This window comes from Cyrtonyx montezumae, unplaced genomic scaffold (assembly GCF_038088225.1).
Source record: "Cyrtonyx montezumae isolate F1298 unplaced genomic scaffold, pur_monq_1.0 scaffold_4, whole genome shotgun sequence".
Classification (NCBI taxonomy): Eukaryota; Metazoa; Chordata; class Aves; order Galliformes; family Odontophoridae; genus Cyrtonyx; species Cyrtonyx montezumae.
The window spans coordinates 8,879,641-8,894,093 of NW_027072045.1; the positions used below are offsets into that span (position 1 = coordinate 8,879,641).

Sequence of the window (14,453 nt, forward strand, 5' to 3'; positions counted from 1 at the left end):
ATATCTAAACCTTGGGATAATTTGAAAGAACCTTTCAAATCCTTCCTTCGGCATGTCTAAAATTAAACTTATAAACAGGGCTCAGGATTACCTGGCATTGCAACAACCATACTGATACAAAGAGTTTGAAAAAATATCCTGTTTTTAATATAGTAATGAATCAAAACATAGCTTTATTTATCCCTATAAGTGTAATGAAAAGAATACTTTGTTTTAAAGCGAGTGTAACGAGCACTATTTTGGTAGCCAGCCCCTCCACAATTATTTCTGTGAGAGAGGGTTCTGCTGCCATCATACAGTCATGAACCATGTACCTTAACAGAGTTGGATAACCGACGTATTTACAAACTAAGCAAATTTAATCCTGTCTGCTCTTAGAAAAATGAGATTGAGGAGCAGACAGGGAATGGGATCAGGATGCTTGAAAACACAAGGGGTCGCCATTTTTGTGTTGAAGAACCACATCAACCAAACCAGCTTCCCCCGGTGGCCTGAGGGCACAAACGTGGGTTTAGCAGTATATTCCAAAGTTAGATTACAGTCTTGAAATTATGCATTACAGCATCTTCATATTTTAACACCTTAATGCTGAGAAAGATTAACTTCAGGCAGAATTGTAGGAAAATAGCCTTTTATAAACTAAATTCTAAACTGAAATGCTACAGTAGATGTAAAAAAAGAAAAAAACGAGGAGGGGGGGGAAGGTGGGGTCAGAGAGTGATTGTGTGAGAAGGAAAAGAATATTACTTAGTAAAATCCAGTGACATCTACAATAGTTTTACAGCACATTTAAGCCCTCTAAGGTTTTATATCTCCACCTGCCTTCCATTTAAAACTTACTCCTTGTTAATGAAAAGATGTAAGACAAAACAGAATGCAATGCTGAAAAAAAAAAAAAACCAAGTAGATCAAGGCAATACATGTAAGTAAGCATGCCTGAAAGCCAGAAATAACGTTCCCCAAGCTTCTGCACGTGAAATAAAATTCTCATAGCATCAGCTGATTTGATTTTGTTCAAAAGATCAAGTCCTCTAAACCACACTACCCCAGCAGCAACTCCAACGAGCATGAACTGGACAGCTCTTTAGTAAACGTGGAATGCAACCACCTCGAGCTCCTGCCCTCCATGAAAAGGGCAGCCAGCCCTGCAAGTGCAGCAACAGCATACATTTCCCTGAAGCATCTTCTGCCTTTTGAGCAACCAAGGAAGTTGCAATGAAGCTGAATGTCCACTACTTACAGTGTTTCTCTCGAGCTACCGACAGCTTTGCACAAATGAAAAAGGTGCCTCTTTTTTAATAGATCAGTTTAATACTGAAACAGATAGGATGAAGTTAAAAAAGAATAACCAAGATACTGAACTGAATATTTTGAAGCAAGTGCCCCAGCTGTGGGGAAAAGTGCATTTAGTTCAGCAGCAAAACAGCACAGTGTGAAGATATTGTGCTTGGACACAGAAGTTCCATAATGGAAGGAGGTACAAGGCAAGTCAAGATATAAAACCATAGTACATTGTTACCAACTTTAAAACTTACATATATTGCAGTGTTCAAAAGTAAGACACATTCATTTATTGTACAAGGACTATAAGGAATCCTTAAAATTGCCTGTTGTAGTTTATGACTCAACATTGTAATAAAAATGTACATATATATTATTTCCTTGCCACTTAACTGTACTGTTAGACCTCGTGGAATCGTTACTTCACAAAATGAAAACCGCTTTTTCACTGAGTATACTCCGTGTTTTTACCAATCTGAAAAGGTTTACTTGTGCTAGAGAAGACCAATCACAAAAGGCTCAGTTTGGATATGTTATGCCTGCAACTGATAACTCAGGGAAGCAAGACTTAAAAGAATTCAAGCTTTTTTTTTTTTTTTTCCTTTTCTTTCATTTCGACCGCACCCTTTTCACCTGCCAGTTGTTCTGATGAGTGTATGTCTCTAGTATACAAACTGGTTGATAAAAATTCATCAGCAGAGGCATATAAATTCTAGATATGATTGATTAAAACAGAGCAAATCAAAATAAAACAAGATCCAGTGATTTACTCTGACTGTAAACAATATAAAAACACCATTTGCTTCAAATCTCAAAATAAGTTAAAAGAAAATCCCAACCTCAGGACACGTGACCCTTTCAGGTTTTGACACAAAAAAAAAAAAAAAAAGGGATTAAAACAGAAAAGTTCATTGTATAAAGGTTATATGTCTCTCTTAACTGAAAGTAAATCTAAGCAAAACTATCTTTGTCCCTTAAATTTAACTTGGAGTTCATTGGCAATTGCTTTAAATGAACTGGCATGTCCAGATTACTCAACTTCCATCAAATTCAGCAAAGAAAACTTAGACAAGCATTTTTACAGAATAAAAAAACTCTAAATGGCTATGATTCCTCTATTAGCAGAAACACATAATGCAGTCTTAAATTTGCCGTTTTATATTATTTATATATTTATATATATATAATATAATATAAACCACATATATTATATTATATATACATATGCAGACAATTAAAACATCAATGCAGTTTGTATTTTGTACAGTGTATTGGACAATCCGATTAGCATCAGACCATGGCACGGTATGGTCCCTGCATCTTTAGGAACTGAATGATGAAGGAGGGTCCTCCTGCAACGATCTGAGGCGGAAGGTGGCTGAGTGGGCAGTTCTCAATACTCATTATTGACAGTTTGCTGCAAAGAGCCAGCTCAAAGGGAAGGCTGTGCAGATTGGGGTTGTCATTCAAATACAGTTCTTCCAGATTCTCCAGTGTACCTGGGTGAAATAAAATAATACAGAGAAGTATGTTTTGGTTCATGCAGTTTTTAACTAATAGACAGAAGCCTTAAGTCTACTTGGAAACTCTTCGCAATATAAAATCTAGAGTCATCTAAACTCCTATTTTCAAGTTCAGCAAGTTTTCTGCTCGCCAGCATACAAGGGAGGGCCACATCTGCTTTAGCTATCCTGTGAAAAGGGCCATTAAAACATCTCCTTTAGGTAGCAATTGAAAATACACAGAGTAAGAGAGCAGATAGGGATTTTACCTTAACTGTTCAGCCCAGCACTTTGCAAATGCAGGCAACAGTGAAGAGCTATCAAATTAGAAGTGTCTAGAAAACACTCAGACTACATGGTATCTATTATCTCTAATAAAATATCTATATCACAGCTTTCACATTTATTAGAAGCTGAAGATATAACTGTGCTGTGCCTCAGGAAGAAAGCAGGAGAGATCACAGCAGTGGATTTACCCATGTGAGAAATTCCTTCTGAATTCAAATTTTACAATGTCTACTACAGATTCTCTAATACAGACTAACCAGATATTTAAACACGGAGTAAAGTTTGTGAAGATTTCAATACCTCCACAGCAATCAATTATAAAAATAAATATACATCTTCAAAATACACTGCAAACATGCAAGTCCTCCTCACAATCCTCCCCATCTTCATATCTATCACACTATAAATGTCTTCTCTAACACAAATAGTCTATTTCATCCCCCATAAGAGAAAGAGTAGAAACCATGGCCAGATGTCTGACTGAAAAGAATAATCCCATTCACCCCCTTCCTTCCTTACATCTCTTCCATTCCTACTCTTACCTTCTCAAGACAAACAAACGAATAAATCAGTACAAAGCTTTACAAATGGAATTGGGTGCAGAGGGACTATCAACAGAAACACTTGCTTCAGCTGCCTACAACTTGCACAAGATATTTTGTCTACACCATGGATTTAGAATAGAACTTGTACATTTTCTTTCTAATGCTGACCTCTTTCCAAGAATAAGAATAGGCTTACTATGTGACCAATACTATACAGGAAAATAGCATCTCATCATTCCAAGTCAGGTGTGTGCTTGGCAGCTCTTTGCAGAGCAGCTGAAAAAAGCTAGACCATTCATTTCACTACAGTTCAGACAGATAAAGATCACGCACTTACAATGTTGTTTCAGTGGCACATGTGTCACGTCAGGTTGCATATATCTGGAAGCTTCACATGAATTTTGTGGTCTTTACTTGTGAGTACAATAGATGACTATCTTTTGTGTCAGAAACTGCTTTGGTTCAGCCACAACACACAAAAAGAAAAGAAACATTAAAAAAAAATCTTACCAATTTCCTCAGGAAGGTGTGTGAGAAGATTCTCTCCAAGCCCAAGGTGAGTCAGATTGGTAAGGTGACCGATACCTCTGGGAAGGGTGGTCAACTGATTATTAGTCAGAACCAATTTCTAAGGGAAAAAAATACACATTTTTAAAAATTATCTTAACTTGTGTCTTCAAGTAACAGCAAATAACGAGACATACAACTAACAAAGTGATGAGTTGTAACCCCCTGCATCTGAACCAAAGAAAAACTTCTGCTCTGCAACATTACAAACCTTTACTAAACATAAAAATAAAATAGTGCACAGTAAAACACAGGCCTTCCATATTAAATATGAAAGGTTCATGAATGTGACACACAAGCTATTCCTGGGGTTGTAGTGTACTATAACGTGGTTTAGCTCTTGAAAATTTGTTTGTTCAAAATTAACAGAATAATCTGTGGAAAGAATTAGTGGAGACAGCCTGTAGAGGAAGTCATACAAGATTCTTAACTCTTGGTTTTATATCCAGTGCAAAATAGTTTCCCCTCATCAAACTAGCTGCAATTAAGTTAGAATGGTGTAAATAAAGGACATAAGATGTTTATCACTGCCAATTATTGTTTCACCTGCAGATCCTTGAGGTAAGCTATTTCATTTGGCAAGGATTCCAGTTTGTTCTCCTCTAGATCTAACTCTCGGAGTTTCCGTAGATTTCCAATTCCATGGGGAAGTTTTTTTAGGAGATTGTTTGACAGTATAAGAACCTTAAAAAAGAGACAGAATTTCAGCAATGCAATATGTAAATAAGAAGTCAGGATGTGTAATAAGACAGGATCTTCTTAAATATTCAAGTAGTGAAGTCCGAGGCTAGCCTACCTTCAAATTATGGAAAAGATACAAACACATTCTTTAAAAATATTTACTGTTACAAATGCATAATTCTACGACTTATTTTTTACAAATATTCTTTTACATAATAATAATAAATGGAAGCCAAAAACAAAGTATATCTTAGTAAAAAAATTTTTTCCTGAACTCCTTATCGTCTTGTTACCCTTCCTTTTAGACATTTCAAAGCCATATTTTACATTGTTCGTTGTGATTGCCAGGTCCTCCTTGAAAAGAAGTATGCTTCCTTTTTTCTCTGCGTCTCTTTGGGTTGGAATAGTAGTAAATAAATATATGGGTCAGAGCACCTAAGCAGTACACTGTAAAGATGTTCACTGGCTTTCTAAAATGGTCTCCTACTACACACTCACTTTTCCTATTGTATTATCTTTTCTTGTTTCTCCTTACTAAATTGGAAATCCTGTGTTCAGGAAACGTATTCTTACTTGCAATGTCAATAAACAGAGTTACTCATTAAGCCACAAGTTATACTAGTTTACCTTTTCTCTTCACAGAAATCTAGTAGTCCTTAGGAAAAAAATCGTATGCCTCGTAACAACACAGTGAGCAGAAATGTAATCAATCACTGTTTAAACAATAGTATTATCTAGTGATTTAACAAGACACACCAACACACCAGTGTGTGAAAGAGCACCAGTGCAGACACTCATCCCAGCTAAGCCAGTCAAGGTTACAGATGCTGAGAATCTAACTATCCCAGTTCTCACTAGCTTCACGGAGACTGGAAACAGAGGGCGGGAAAGAATAGAAAACAAGGCTAAAAATCAAGTGAAAATCAAAGTGAATAAAAATAAAAAATGCAGCATTAGCACAAGCATCATTATGGTGGCTTTCCTTTATTTGCTAAGACACATAACCGTTAAGAATAGTAATGCTATAATTGCAAATCAAGAAACAAAGGAGGAATAAAAAAAATTACCTATATGCAGCACAGATGACTTAGCACTGCTAAGTTGAAATTATTGTTGGAACCTTCACTTCAGAGTAAACATTGCCCAAATAGCTTTTTGTATTTGATTCTTTAATTACAGAGGAACTTAGCACTAATGGCTTTGTGGACAGCTTCAGCAGCTGGCAGAGCACTTGCAAATCCAGCTGCCAAGGGTTACCACCTTCCCCATCAAATCAGCCAGAGCCTTAACTCAAAGAAAGCAGACCTGCTTAATAGCTATTGCTCTGTCATATCTTTTTGCCACAAACTCTAGGGATTATTAATCATTCAGAGCAGCCATCGCACTGGAAACCTGCGATTTCAAACATGAGATTTGCTATTGTCCTTTTACAGACCGTTTCTAGTGGCTCACAGAGGCTGCGAAGTCCCCTAATGACACAGCAGAGCTGCCTGAACAAGCACCTCTATCCTTACATCCCCCCAAGATGATTATGCTTGACTGCCTCTGCTGGTGTTGCCTTGGGAAACAGGACTAAGGAACACGACAGGTTTAGTTCACCATTTCCACCTATAGAGCTCTTCTCCCTTCAGGGTTGTGATTTCCTACCTGGCTGCTTACAGGGTTCACACTGCAGCCATCTCTGACTGCAGACCATTTCATTTTTCTGATCCCCTTTGTTTCTATGCTGGTGTCTCCAAGAATCAAACCCAGCTCAGTGCCATTTCATTTCCATCACTTTCTGTTTAAAATATTTTTCTTTCTATACAGTTGAAAATATATCTGCACTTAACACTTTGTGCACATTCATCTAGAGCCTAAAGAACAACATTCAAAAAACCATTCACAACAACCACAGTCAGATTGAAGACATCTATTCAAATAGCATATGTGTACATACCATTACTTAAACCTAGGGTAGAAAATGTCTATTTGTAGGGATTCGAGTAGTTGTTTGTTTATATTCTCACCTCAAGAGAAACAAGCCCAGACACATCCTCGGGGATCTTTGTGAGTTGGTTAGTTGCTAAGTTCAGTTCTACCATACTAGTCCAAGTCCCAAAGTCCAAGGGGAGAGAGGTCAGCTGATTGTCCTGAGATTTAACATATCAAACAATTAGGGTCTGCATTTGCAAGAGATCAACAAGGCACTTCAGTAATTAAACTTCAAAACAAAATAGCAGCTAATAACATTTGAATAAAATGGTAACAATTGGTCAAATATCTTTTAATCTCTCAGAATGTAATAAGCAGTCCAAATTTAGAGAATTACAGCACTGATTTTGTGTTATTAACAAGAATTGAAATGGAAAACTTAGAAAGTCCTTAATTCAAAACATTTTGTGTTCCAGTAGTTATAACATTTTTCATTTCGTTACAGAATACAATGGAGAGAAAAAAAAAAAAAAGAGAATACACCATAATGTACAAAGCTGCTATCAGCAATACTGAAATACGGAGAATATGCAGAGCTTACTAGGGAAAAAAATTACAAAAAAATCCACCTTCTCTCAACCTGTTAAAAAAAAAAAGAAGTGAATAAACGACATAAGCAAAGACATTACTCAAGGCTCAGACTTGGCTGAGCTGGAACACAAAGAACAGCCAGCAATGCTTCATAGCTCAGACTGAAAACAACAGATATGTGGGGCTTAGGGGAGTGAAGAGAGAGAGAGAAAAAACACATGGGAAATATGGCTTAATGGCTCAGAATAAAAGCATTTTAAACTAAACATCCTTGTGCTGCTATATTTGATCTAGATGTAATGAAGTAATATATACATACATATATGTATGTATGCCATTCCAAAGTCCTGGTAAACGTGAAATTACAGATGGCTATGTGATAAAAAAAATTGTAATAAGACAAATTGAGAATCCACATGTGCCAAAAAACATAATAAAATAGTTGCTGAGCATAACTGCTGCCCAAACATACTTTTTTGAATAACTTGCTTTAAAAACTGAAAACAAGTCCATTCACTGAAAGATGTCATCTCTTCTCCTTGGTGTTCTTCACTCTGTGTGCACATAGCACACACATAAAGGTCCTCTTTCCTATGTGCTCTACAGCTACTGCCAAAATCCTCCAAACTTTGACTTTGAAATAAAATATTCCAAAGATATTTTACATAATTTTGTTTTTAGCCTGAACTGCAACAGTGCATAGAGGAAAGAAGTAGGTTACTCTACATACTCATGCCCTGTGTGAACATTAGAGAACTTTGCAGCCCACTTTGCTGCTGTTCTCATTCCTGCAAATGACGAATGTATAAGTAACAAAAATGAAGACAGATCAATAACAGTGTGACAGTACATTTTTTAAACTAATCCAGAATTGCTTGTACATCTAAGGGCAGCAGTGTCTACTTGATCACGATGAATTCATTCCTTAAACCATTAAGCTTGCCAGAATTCATGGAATAGGAAACAGTGCTCCTCATTGATTTTACAAACAGTAGCATGTTTCTGTTCCTCACCTTCATGTTCAGCTTACTTAATACTTTAGCTCTAGAGAAAATTCCAAAGGGGATTTTATTGATGCGGTTGTGCTCCATATTGAGAGAGTAGATTGTGGAGAACTGGGACGGGCCACCCACAGGATAGGACTGGAAGCAGTTCCTGGCCAGCGTTAAACTAGTCAGCTTGACAAGGCTGGATAAAAGGCCCTGTGGAGAGAAGAAAACCACCCGGGAACTTAGGACAGATTTATTTGAATACATCTCTTTTTCCTCATGGGTCTAATTTGAAATGCTAACCCCCAAGTCTAAATGAGCATTGCAACACTCAAGCCACTGTTAAATCTGATAAAATTTCCAAGAGCAGCAATCTCCCTTCGCAGTTGTCAGCCTTCACCTTGTTTCCCCTGTTCTGCTTGTACACTGCCAGATATAAAAAAGCAAACATATCACACCTAAAAGCTCAGGAGGTTTTGTAACTTTCTTCTCCTCCAAAAGGAATTTTTTAATGACACATTTCTACCTCTTGGGCAACCCTGAAGCAATCAGAGTAGCAGGCAGGCAGGCAGCAGCTCGCCCATCCTCACGTCCAGGCTCTGAAGGGGCATGGCCCACGCTGCTGAACCATGTTTCCTTTAACCTTGGCATCACAAATGACAGCGAGACCCAAAGAACCACCAAATTCATCAAACACCCCTTTTCAAAGTGTATTTGATACTTCAAATTCAAATCTTTGTAATTTAATAACAACCCATATTGCGAATGCATCTGGTAGAAGTTTCCTTTCAGGCTATAATAGTTTCAGACAGCTGGACAAGCTAGAGGGGAACGCAGAAGCTTTTGGAAATATTACTCCACCTGTCTTGTCTTCAGAAATGAAAAAGGAAAAGCTTGGAGACAAACTGGATAGCAATGGCTGCCCATTGAATCCACAGGCTCATTGTGCCCCTCTTCATAATCCAAGCAGACTCTGAAATCTCAGCAGCAAGGATCACAGAGTTTATGTTAGATATGCGCCAAGCACGTTGCTGGAACCATAGGGATGAATAATGAGAGCTAAATTACAGCTCAAGTGTCACCTTGGCTTATTACTATGCCAATTTGAATTCAGATCCATTTGCTTAAGTATTACAGAAATTGGAGATTTATGCGTGGCATTACACGCCATAAATAATGCAACATCTGCAATCAGGAAAGAGTGGTAACAAGATGATGATTCCAACTCTATTTCCAATATCAGTGTTACTGAATTGCTCTACGTGCACTGTAAGGACATGGTTTTGCTGCTTTGACCAGGGAAGGTTGAGTAATTTTTCTGTTCTAAGGTTATTAACATTACTGTAAGTAAAACAGGATTAAATAGGAATTCTTCACATGTCACGGCTGAAACATTCTGGCACTGAAATATAATTCTGGGGGCATCTCAGTAAGTGTCAGTGAAGCAATTCTCCCCCAAAGACAAAATAAAAGATTGTTAAATCAGTATTAGTCATTAAAACCTAATCATTAACTAGTATAACCTTTGATTAGGAAATACTCCTTCGAGCTGTACTTTCTTTAATTAACTGATATTCTTTGTCCTAGGACTAAGCAATCCCTGAGCTCTGTCACAAAAACGCTTTATAGCTTCAGATGGATCTTGGCATTTCCAGAAGCTGTTTTTTAAAGCCTGCATCCGTACAAAAAATATTAGAAATATGTCAGCTAATACTCTCTAACAGCCTAGAGTAATTAACCACATTTGAAGGAAAGTAAGAGCGCTTCGGTAGTGCAAAAAGACAATGCTCTTATGTCTACCAAACCTGTGGCAGTGCTGCCTTCTCCCAGTCCACCCTTTTAAGATAAAATATTTATTAGGCATTGTGTCAGCAACCTCAGTTGTGTCTGGAAATTCCAAAGTTTCTTTTACAAAAGCAGTTCTTTATATTATAGCGAGGAATGTTTTATGTTAAACAGATTACAGTACAAATTATACACTTGTAGAAGTTAGCAGCATAAATGTTAACATACTGATGGCAAATATGTGAAGAAGACAGCATAGTCTCTAAGAGTTTTGTATCTGAACTGAATGCATTTTCAAGCAAGTAATCATTCCCACATTATCTTTCTGTGATTACACTGTAGTTGCTTTTATAATACGTATGGGGGGGATGGGCTAGCCTAGCTCTCATACAGAAAGCAGCCTGGTGGCTGTCTCTCATTTGCATTTACCTAAATGACAGTTTTATCCAAACACTTATTAAATTCTCAGTTCCCTGTGTTTCAGGGAATTCCCGAGTAATAAACGAAGATGCACTAGATTAGAATCTTCTATTCTCCACCTCAGAGTAAATGTGTTGCTTGAAGAGATAGAAAATGTGGCTCTACAACTTTTAAATCTACGGTCTTTTTCTTCACTCACACTCTAAAGCAAGAGAACAGGCAAAACAATCAAAGGCAGCAACCATGGAAAGAAAAAATGAAAACTGATTCTCTTCCCCTTTCTCTTGAGATCCTTGCAGAGTCACTGGAAACTGAAAAACATAAAAACTTGTACGGTTTTTAACTGATGAAACGAGCACCAATGAGTTGCTGGATGATACCAGATGCAAATCAACAGCATACTCTTTCCAGGTTAAAATGAGAATGCAAAGGCAAAGTAGCTGTAGCAGGCTTCATCCACTCTTTCAAAGGTCATTCTTGCCTCGACTAGATGCTGACAGAGACATTCCCTTTTGCTTTTCTTGACTTCTACGTCCTTCCCCACCCTCCATGAAACACCTCGTATCCAGCTTGAATGATGGGAAGCTGGACTCTTTATTTAAGGTTTCCTGAAGAGACTCAGGACAGCAAACACAATCACACGTGCTACTGCCACTTCAGACAGAAGTTGTGAGGAAGAACGTATTTTATACAGGCTAGATATATCTAATATGCACAGAATTGTAATTTTTCATGTTACACAGGTTAATACAAACAGTACTCCTCAGAACTCCAAGGCAAGATGAAATTATTTTATATGTTCCAATCCCACTAAAAACAGAACCCCCTTCCAACACATTCCCTCCCAAATCCACTCCATCTCTCACCTCTGGTAAAGTAGAAATATTATTGTTCTCCAGGTTCAGTTCATCAAGTTCACTGCATTTTGCTAAAGACTTCGGAATTGCTGACAGCCTATTGTACCTCAGGCCAAGACGACTTAAACTGGACAGATTTCCTACAGGGAGGAAACAGTGATTAATAAATCATTTATATTAACACCAAGGAACAGAACAAGGTTTGATTCCTTATTCTTCATACCTAACAAAAACTGAACTTTGGGAATATTTGATGGTTTCATAGTTATTAAAACGGAGATTTACAAGAACAGTGAAAAGAAAAAAAAACACCAAAAAAATCCCTCCAGGTTGAAATAAATAAATAAACTAATTAATTAATTAATTCCAGGTCTTAAAAATCCAGAGAAAAGAGGATCAGTCTTCAGTATGTATCTGATGGCAAGCTAACAAGCTTAGCTACAAATTTCACTTGGTATTGTCAGTAATAAAACTACAGTTCAAACAACAGGTACCACATGAGCTGCCTACCTAGTTTGATCTCCCACTGGGATTTTTATTTTTAAGTGCAGTCTTTCCCAGCAAGTACAGAATTTGCTTTTGCAGAAGCAGCAAAGTATTTCCTTAATTGAAAAAGGCATTTAAAATCCAAGGCTATCAATATTGCTCTCCAGTATACAAATATTCATCTTCTGATTTTAAATCAGAGAGTAAGTATACATACAAGAGTAATTAAGAGCTGCTTTGATCCTGTAATTCACCAATACCAGTATGCACATTTGCAAGTAAAGTAGGGTATTTTATGCCATATTCAGTACAATCTGTTTGCACAGGAACTTGTCCTCAGTTCAAGAGATGCACATTCTATTGTAAGGAATCAAGAGCATGAGGATTTGCTGTTCCACAGATGAAAAAGCATATGCTGACTGCATTTCTCTGAATTAGCATCTAACACTTCACTTACTAAACGAGTGACAAACTTTATGCAAATAAGATAATAATCTATTCTTTTTCGGCACATAAACCTTGAGCTGGGCTCTGGTATTGATTTCTCAGGCTCTCCCCAGTACAAGCAGGGCATGGCTGCAGCAGCCAGTGTGCTGCCAACTGTTGCTTAGCAATACAACGTCGCTGTGCTGACTCCAGACTGAGAGCACAGGTTGTATGGCTACAGCTCTGCTCCGTTCCTACAGCAATGTGGCATTTCAGAAAGATGCAGCGAGGCAGCCATCGCAGTCAGACCCTTCACTCCTCGTATCATAGTGAGTAATCCTTGCATTTCCAAGCAGTCACTTTTGCTGCCTAAAATTGTACTGTTGCCAGAAGGGGCACCAGAGGAGCTGTGGGGCTGAAGACCACTGCCATGTCCCTCGGCCATCCAGCCACCTCAATGCCCCAGTGCTCCTCTGCCTTCTGCAGTTTGTTACTCATGTCTTATACAGCATCACATTAAGCTCTCCACTGACACGCAGTCAGGTTGCATCTTCTGCAGGGTTGGTAACAGCTGATCATGATCCGTTCAGTCACTTAAATGACAAGGATCTTCTGCAATTGTGCTTTTGTCACTGAAACCATACCTCGGTGGTTCCTCTTCAGCAGCAACCTGGCAGGCAGGGTGACTCAGAAGAGGCAGAACTAGATGTTCACAAATGTGACAGTTTGACAACCACAACTGAAAGGCAGCTACTGGCAGGAAAACATGCAACAACCAAAAACTCTTCTAACTCATTTTCTTAGGAAGCCCACTTAAAAAAAAAAAAAAAAAGCACTTGTAAATTCAATGGCCCTGTGAAAAGGTACTTCTAAAATATCACATTAAAGACTAACTTAAACCCTAAAATCAAGCCAAGCATAAGCAAATATGAATAGTTGCCCTTGGGAGTCCCATTTCACACAGCCACCTCTGTAGTAGTTCTGTCAGACTCCGTCTCAATTCAGGCATACAACATCCAGCAGCAGGCCTCACATGGCCCAACACAGATCGTTGCCTCCCAGTGCTCAGCCCTGGAATGACCTAAGTGCAGAATTCCCTGTCATTTCATCAGAGAGAACACAGGTCTCTCAGGGTTACTTGTTTAATTTATACATGAAAACTACACAGAAGCATGCAAATCCAAAACCATTAAATTAAATCCTGTTTTAACAAATGGGAATCTAAGTAGACGTTTTTTAAATGAAATTCTTTATTAAGCCTTTTAACAATTATATAATACCTCCACAATGTTAGTCAAATTAAAAAAAAAAATCAATGAAAGCCAATCCCCAAAAGAAGGGAAGACTGAACCGAAGCAGAACACCATGCTTACCAACACACTTTTTAGAAAGACCACCTGAAGTAGCTTTCTAATTAGGATCAACACATCTCTGTCTTGAATATTTCGAAATCAAGAGGAACAGGCTCTGATGTATCAAACAAGATAAAGAAATCCCAATTCCTATTCCATATTCCTACTACTGCCTTCAGAGGAGGTGAAACACGCTCTCTTTTGTTGAGATTCATTCTTCCTCTCCCTCCCTTAGTTAAAATAATCCTTCAGATTCTCCGTCCTCAGATGAAGGGTCATTACTTAACACAAAACAATACTGCATCATTAGTAAAAGATGGAGTCATTACTCTGATTTATATAACTAAGCTCATCAAGCTAACTTGCTACTTGCTTTTGCCCAAACATACAGATCGATTTAAAATCTGTTTACTAGAAGGAAAAAAAACATTTTGCAGGCAACATTAACACACAAATTGGACTTAACAACAGTTAGCACCTTGAAAAGCCTTCCCATAAGATTCTGATAAAAACTATACATGAACCTCTTCACAAAACAGATATTCACAAGAATGTACTACAAACATGGCATTAATAATCCCTTTTCCAATCTGATACATTAGATTTTTATTTGACTAAAGCCTACACTGTAGGTAGCCACCTGATAAAGAACTTACTTTCTGTTGCTATCTATCATTTTATAGAGCTCAGTTCACTTGATTCCCAAAGGGATTTTTCTTCTCGAGAAGATTAATTATTTTGCACGCAAAAGGCACCAGATGTCACTGAT

At 37.8% G+C, this 14,453-nt stretch overlaps 1 protein-coding gene across 2 annotated transcripts in view; it reads right to left on the reverse strand.

The window, feature by feature from the left end:
• Positions 1-156: 156 nt before the first annotated feature.
• SHOC2 (SHOC2 leucine rich repeat scaffold protein) overlaps positions 157-14,453 on the reverse strand; it is a 54,914-nt gene continuing 40,617 nt past the window's right edge. For both annotated transcript variants that reach the window (XM_065746643.1, XM_065746642.1), the window contains exons 4-9: positions 11,430-11,560; positions 8,383-8,571; positions 6,874-6,996; positions 4,730-4,867; positions 4,127-4,244; positions 157-2,780 (exon numbers count right to left, since the gene is read on the reverse strand). In XM_065746643.1, coding sequence (XP_065602715.1) covers positions 2,572-2,780; positions 4,127-4,244; positions 4,730-4,867; positions 6,874-6,996; positions 8,383-8,571; positions 11,430-11,560 — 908 coding nt within the window. In that variant the 3' untranslated portion in view covers positions 157-2,571. The remainder of the gene's footprint in view (positions 2,781-4,126; positions 4,245-4,729; positions 4,868-6,873; positions 6,997-8,382; positions 8,572-11,429; positions 11,561-14,453) is intronic.